Below are 7,908 nucleotides of genomic sequence, written 5' to 3'. Positions count from 1 at the left end.
ATAAAAACTACATTATGGCATCAAGTCAACACTTAACAGAGGCAACAGGGCAACATCACTTCAGAGTGTACATTTCAGAAGGAGTAAAAGAAGAGAGAGTGGGCAGAAAAAGAAAGACAAAGAACAACAACCAAGAAACTAAAGTATTTACATTATTGCTGAGGGGAACAAAAACAAAACAGCTTTGGACTTCCACCATGAGAAGAGGAAGGGTGTCTTAAACATTTTCTACAAAGATCATAAAGCAGGCCTCATGCTTCCTTTTATGCATGACGAGTGACTCCATAGCTGCTTCTTTTCACCTGACGGGGGAGTTTCCCCGGTTGGACGTGTGGAAGGAACATGTTATTCTAACCAGTTCCTTCCCTCTCCATCAGGTGCCCCAGCCGGCCAGTGTGTGGGGCAGTTTAGAGACCAGGCATGTTTTTTTAACGAGGGTACCTACTACCTACCCTAGGGGACAAGGGGAGAACAGGTAAACTCCACCTATAGGGTACTGGTACTGATTCCGCGGAGGAGAGAACACGCCCACAGTGACCTGTTGTAGATGTGAGGCGACAGTGACTGCACCAGGGCTGTGAATCTTTGATTCGATTCCGATTTCTTGGGGTCACAATTTGATAAAAAATCGATCCAACTCTATTCTCAATCCAAAAACGCATTTTTTTCCAGATTCAAAACGATTGTCTATTCAAAATGATTCTCGATTCAATACTGCAATACAATACAGCCATGCTGATCTGAAGTGACTAGTGATGACTACAGTAACTTGAAAATGACTGAAGACATGATGTTCACTGTGATTAGGGTAAGCTTACATTTCATATCACAAACACCATGTAGTGAAAACTCTATTTTTGGAAATTATGAATCAATTTTGAATCGGGAATCGCGATTCTAATTCGAATCGATTTTTTCTGGCACCCCTATGCACCACCATGGCCCCTAGCCTACATGTTTCTATAGGACACGAGACACGTGTCCACAACCTAGCCTACATGTTTCTATAGGACACGAGACACGCGTCCACAACCTAGCCTACATGTTTCTATAGGACACGAGACACGTGTCCACAACCTAGCCTACATGTTTCTATAGGACACGAGGCACGTGTCCACAACCTAGCCTACATGTTTCTATAGGACACGAGACACGTGTCCACAACCTAGCCTACATGTTTCTATAGGACACGAGACACGTGTCCACAACCTAGCCTACATGTTTCTATAGGACACGAGACACGTGTCCACAACCTAGCCTACATGTTTCTATAGGACACGAGACACGTGTCCACAACCTAGCCTACATGTTTCTATAGGACACGAGACACGTGTCCACAACCTAGCCTACATGTTTCTATAGGACACGAGACACGTGTCCACAACCTAGCCTACATGTTTCTATAGGACACGAGACACGTGTCCACAACCTAGCCTACATGTTTCTATAGGACACGAGACACGTGTCCACAACATAGCCTACATGTTTCTATAGGACACGAGACACGTGTCCACAACCTAGCCTACATGTTTCTATAGGACACGAGACACGCGTCCACAACGTTGCCATACTCTGGTATGTAGTTGTCACAGTTTTCCCGGGGCTGCCTCACTGAACTGTGGAAGTCCTGATAGGAACTCTGGCGAGTGATGTCGTCCTCCCAGGGACTTTGGCGAGCGATGGCGTGATAGGGTAGCTCTTCGTAGAGGCTGCTGATCGTGTCATACTGCTCCGGCGGCGTCGAGGCGTCTTCAAGGGTCGGGAAGACGGAGGACACACCAGGAGCCTCGAGCACGGGATTTGGAAAAGTTTTGAATTTGCAGTGGGAATCTCATGCTGTCATCACTGGTATTTACATGTTCATCATATCACAATAAAGAAATGTTATCGTTTTCATGGACACATTGCTTGGTAAAGACAATACATTTACTATTGCTGATTTTAAGCCTCAGTATTTTACCGAGACAGTAGTTACACCGTTTTGGTGTTTTAACTAAGCATTATGTTATACTTTAGCTATTGAAAAACAGCAGATCTACAAGCTCATAACGTGCTGGTCTGCTATTTTTTTTTTATCGTGAAAACGCGGCACACATTCAGAGCGAACGTTTATTTTTACGTCAGGCCTAAATGGGCTAAATAGAAACGTGTGATCATGTTGTCTCACCTGTTTGAAATGTGGCGGCAGGCTGACCCTGGGGTTGAGGAAGCGCCGTCCCCTGTGGACCAACCAGGCGGTCAGCAGCATCACGGGAAGCAGCACGGCCAGCGCCGCCAAGCCGCGCACCAGCTGGGCCTGGGGCGGGGCGGGGGCCGCCGGCGGCGGGGCGGGCCACCGCTTCTCTGCGCCTGCTAGCAAGCCAAAGAACCACTGAGAAGAGTTTCCCTGAATGAGGTACCAAACACTTCTCAGTGGTGTTAACCCATTCTGACCTGAGATCAGATTCATACGAGGTTTCCACTGGACACACACTGGTCTGATCAACCCATTCTGACCTGAGATCAGATTCTAGAAATGTCAGTCGTTCTTCGATTATTCAAAAATAGCAGACCTACAAGCTCGTATCGCGCCACTCTGTGGCGCGATATGAGCTTGTAGATCTGCTATTTTTCAATAGCTAAAGCATAACATGATAACATGATGCCCGTTCAGAATGGATTAAAGTTCTACGTCGTCTAGCTTCGGGCTCGATGTGTTGACTAACGCAGGAGTCAGGGAGGGCATACTACACAAATGGTAAATGGTAAATGGTGCATTTATATAGCGCCTTTATCCAAGGCGCTTTACAGAGATTGTGCATTACATTCACCCATTCACACACACATTCATACACCGATGGCAGCGGAAACCATGCAAGGCACCAACTAGCACATCGGGAGCAATTAGGGGTTCAGTGTCTTGCTCAAGGACACTTCGACAGTAACTCTGGGGGAGCCCACAGGGTTCGAACTGGCAACCTTACGGTTACCATCCAGGCACTCTACCCCTGAGCCACCGCACACACACACACACACACACACACACGATACAACTCACCTGGGGTCATTTCACACATGGGTTCTGTGTAGTCTGCTTTGTTTCCATATGCTGGTATTTCGACTTGGACCCGCACCTTGAAGCAGTATTTGGCCCCAGACTCCAGGGGCCAGAACCTGTGTGGCTGTTTGGTGAGTAACCTTTTCTCAGACACCTGGTGAATATAAACACATAATAGTGAATTATGCCTCGGCAGATAGACAGACTGAGGTAGTATATATGGTAGCAAGGGTTTACAAAAGCACTATAGTCTTATAGCCCATGATGTCACCACACCACCCAACACCACCGTGGTCCCCGGGGTTGATTGAAAGTCAGGTGGTGGTCCCTCATTCAAAGTCACACGATTTGTCACACACGTTACGTTACCCCAGTGAAATTTGTTCTCCGCATTTGACCCATCTCTTGGAGCGGTGAGCCGCAGCCAAGGAGCGGTGAGCCGTGCGCTGCGCTCGGGAATCATTTGATTAGTAGATTTGACCCCCCCCAAACCAACCCTTTGATGCTGAGTGTCAAGCAGGGAGGCATTGGGTCCCATTTTTACAGCCTTTAGCCAAATTCCAATACCCAATATCTCGGCCACTCGCTCACTCACACTCGCTCACTCCAGCATGGCAAATGACGGTGAAATTGGTGACCTGCCAAATATGTGACCATCTTGTTCACACAACTATTACATGGAAGTCTTTAAATACATGGCCTAAATACAGTTAGGTTGAACTCTGCTAATGAACAAACTGCAACAATTGACATTAGGACACATTTACATTATGTGATTGTCTACACGGTTGTCACATATTTCAGCACGTCACCAATTCCACCATAACACCACCTTGCTGGAGTGACTGAGTGCGAGTGAGCGAGTAGCCGAGATTCTGGTATTGGAATTTGGCTTTTGGTATGACCCGGCCGGGGATCTAACCCCCGACCTCCCAGTCTCAGGGGTGGACACTCTAACCACAAAGCCACCGTCGCAATCAGTTGAACTGTTATAGAGCTTATAGAATGGATCGTACGTGGTTCTCCTGGCCTTCTTTCCAGTACTTCACAGCGTAGGTGACTTTGCTGTAGCAGTCCGTCAGCGGCGATGAGACCATCAGCTGGGGGTCTTCGATGGTCATCTCTATGGCTCCGCCCTTTGCACGCAGACCCACTTTTGGAGGACCGATGACCGCTGCAGGGCAGACAGGACGACACAGAAAGGGAAGGAAAGTTTCAGGGAATTACAGCAGTTAACCCATTCTGACCTGAGATCAGATTCATACGAGGTTTCCGCCGGACACACACTGGTCTGATGAACCCATTCTGACCTGAGATCAGATTCTAAAAATGTCAGTCGCTCTTCGATTTTTCAAAAATAGCAGACCTACAAGCTCGTATCGCGCCACTCGGTGGCGCGATATGAGGTTGTAGATCTGCTATTTTTCAATAGCTAAAGCATAACATGATGCCAACACCAAAATGGGTGCCCCGTCAGAATGGGTTAACCCATTCAGAATGGGTTAACCCATTCTGACCTGAGATCAGATTAAAGAAATGTCTTCTACATCCCGACAGTTTTCTGAAAAAGCTGTTTCTATGTCAGTCGTTCTTCGATTTAAAAAAGAATAGCTAAAGCAAGGGGTTCCCGTCTAAAATGGGTTAACCATATTATTGATTTATCACCTTTTCAAAACGGTTTCATAAGATAACTGTACATAGATGACAGATTTCAGATATATATTTTTTAACCCATTCTGGGCGGGAACTCATTTTGGTGTTGGCATTGTGTTATGCTTTAGCTATTGAAAAACAGCAGATCTACAAGCTACAAGCTTGTGGGTCTGCTATTTTTGAAAAACGAGGATGTAGAATCTGATCTCAGGTCAAAATGGTAAAAGTGTAACCGGAGACATTCAACAACATTTGAGTACTTTTTTTCCCACCACTCGCACATCATCTTAAAGTGCAACCGACTCACTTTCCTTTAGGGGAACAAACTCAACGTTGGACCATTTGGATCTTTTTCCTCCATGCTCCGTTCTCACTCTCAACTTATAATGTCCGAAACAGCTGCTAATGTTGGGACCGAAATCACACTGTTGGGCCTGCACGTCCTGGCACAGAGGGACATCACTCTCAAAGCCATCACTGCAGTCAAACAAATAACAGGCATTTATTATATTTATTTCAACATTTAGATAAAGTATTTAGACCCCGAGTTAAATACATTCACTTTGAAAGAATATATATTCAAAGATTTGCGCCACATTTTTACGATAAAAAAAAAAAAAATCAAGCTCGTATCAAGCTCGTAGCGCGCCACTCGGTGGTGTGCTACGCTTATAGGGGAGCAACAACAGGTGGACGGGGTGTGGTCGTCATCAGGAAAAACCAATCAAGTGATTGGTAACGATGCATAAATGCCAAATATAACCAGAATAGATAAACATTCAATGCACAAGAAGTGTTTGCTGTTTAGCTATATGTGCAATAATAAATATGTGTGATGACGCTTCCCAGATGAAATGGGGAACATCCATTAAGGTTCCTCATGTGACGAGCTTTTCATGTGTTCTAACTGTAAAGTGTAAACTTTACATCGTTCCCTTTTGCATCACATGCAACACACAGCTTTCATTCATTCCTTTTTACATTCTCTTTCTATTCTTTTCTTTCTCTTTCTAAAATTAGGCCATGGCAGTAGTATCGCACAGAAACAATACCAGGCCTACAGGCATCAAGCTCGACTGCACAGTTAGGGCCGATTCATACTCCTATTTTACCGCTGTTTCGGCGCTGTAGTGCCGAAATGATTTCGGCTCGTCAGAAATTTTCAGTAGCACCAAAGAGCCGACTTTAGCACGGTACCCGCCCCCCCCCGAACCTCAAATGACGTCAAATTGTAGGCTCTACAGCGCCGAACCGACTTTTATTCGGCTCTAAAATAGGAGTATGAATCGGCCCTTACTGTAAACTGACAATTACAGCTTTGATAAACGTGTCATGTATATATCTGTCGTATCACATTTACCAAGCCCCTTTTATTGTCTTTGCATCCAGAGATAGCATTTATTTCCGGGTGCAGTACTTGGTTTAGAGACAGTAGGCCTACTTGGTTTAGACTAGTCATTGGTTAGACCAGTCATTAGTCCAGCAACTACAACCTATCTCAAACCCTCACCCTAACCCTATAACCTCCCACGGGGCAGCACACCTAAACCTAACCTGCCTTAACCCATGTCTAACCAATGACTAGTCTAAACTAAGTATTCACGCCTTTATTTTCTACCACTGGTTCTCTGTTGTGTCCTTGGAACCCCCAGGAGATAAATAGTTATAGGAACTAACTGGACCCTTTATGGGTCTGTAACTCTGTTCAATTAAGCTGGGTGTCCCAGAAATGAAGTGTGTAGCAAATGGGGGTCCTAATATGGCCGAATGCATATCAAACTAGAGGAGAGGTCATTGAAATAAAATAAAAAAGTTTGAGAATCACTTGTTCAGACTGTTAACATTCTGGACGGGAACCCCTTTTGGTGGTGTTTTAACTAAACATTATGTTATACTTTAGCTATTGAAAAATAGCAGATCTACAAGCTCATATAGCGCGCCACCGAGCGCTATGAGCTTGTAGGTCTGCTACTTTTGACAAATCGTAAAAATGCGGCACAAATCTTTGAATATATATATATATATTCTTTCAGAGCAGAACGTTTATTTTGTATTTTCTCGACGTCAGGCCCAAATGGGTTAACACCGTACCTGAACTGCGCTGTGTACAGCAGACCTTTGGGTGGGTTGGGAGGGGCTTCCCACTTCAATACAGCACCCATATTATACGACTCCACCCTAACATTCCGAGCTTGTGGCAGAATGGAAGAAGAGGCCTCTGTAAAAAAAAAAAAAAAAGTGGTTAAATGACAATATGAACAAAGACACCAGAATCATACTTACAAAATAAATATCCAGCATAATAAACAAACGGAAGATGCCAAAAAAAATGTAGAAAATGTGAAATACGTGCCGTGAATTTGAAGCATGAAAAGGACAAATGCCATGCTCCATGGAGTGCTATATTCCATTGTGTGTAATGATGAAAACACTGTTTTCAGTGGGAGGGCAGCGGAGCAAAATGGGAACAACGTTGACATTCAGCAGTTCCTCAATTTCTGTTCCTCCAGTTTTGCATACTGCCCACAACAACCATAAACCTGCTAAGAAGGAACTTCAAGCTCCTAGCTTTATTGTCCCTTGCGGGAAATTGGTTTGCAGCCAGATAATGGTAAGAAATCGCACCCGTGTGAACCGAGTGGTGCAACTCCCCTCTCTCTCTCCCCCTCCTCTCCTCTCTCTCTCTCTCTCTCTCCCCCCTCCTCTCCCCTCTCTCTCTCTCTCTCTCTCTCTCTCTCTCTCTCTCTCTCTCTCTCTCTCTCTCTCTCTCTCTCTCTCTCTCTCTCTCTCTCTCTCTCTCTCTCTCTCTCTCTCTCTCTCTCTCTCCCCCCTCCTCTCTCTCTCTCTCTCTCTCTCTCTCTCCCCCCTCCTCTCTCTCTCTCTCTCTCTCTCTCTCCCCCCTCCTCTCTCTCTCTCTCTCTCTCTCCTCTCCTCTCCTCTCTCTCTCTCTCCCCCCTCCTCTCCCCTCTCTCTCTCTCTCTCTCTCTCTCTCTCTCTCTCTCTCTCTCTCTCTCTCCCCCCTCCTCTCCTCTCTCTCTCTCTCTCTCCCCCCCCTCCCTCTCTCTCTCTCTCTCTCTCTCTCATTAGCAGGCAACAGTGCAGCACTAATAATATCTAGTCATATACTATGCTTGCCTCAGGCTCCCAGCATATCAAATCATTTTTACTGCACACATTTGAGGCTATCTTTGGTTCATAGAGTGAATTGAATAGAGATG

General features: G+C 45.5%; 1 protein-coding gene across 1 annotated transcript; it reads right to left on the bottom strand.

Moving 5' to 3' along the window:
• Positions 1-1,522: 1,522 nt before the first annotated feature.
• On the bottom strand, positions 1,523-6,867 carry LOC310854005 (interleukin-10 receptor subunit beta-like; the record flags this gene model as incomplete). Its single annotated transcript, XM_083758478.1, has 6 exons — positions 6,782-6,867; positions 4,998-5,167; positions 4,054-4,211; positions 3,038-3,191; positions 2,168-2,349; positions 1,523-1,786 (listed from the first exon to the last, which is right to left on the bottom strand). Exons 1-6 carry the CDS (start codon positions 6,850-6,852, stop codon positions 1,523-1,525), a joined length of 999 nt encoding a protein of 332 aa, XP_083614604.1. The 5' UTR covers positions 6,853-6,867.
• Positions 6,868-7,908: the final 1,041 nt, after the last annotated feature.

Source organism: Protomyctophum parallelum, assembly GCF_964188405.1.
Source record: "Protomyctophum parallelum genome assembly, chromosome: 23".
In the NCBI taxonomy this organism is placed as follows: Eukaryota; Metazoa; Chordata; class Actinopteri; order Myctophiformes; family Myctophidae; genus Protomyctophum; species Protomyctophum parallelum.
The sequence above is the reverse complement of the archived record's forward strand: the minus strand, read 5'-3'. Positions and strand labels throughout refer to the sequence as shown.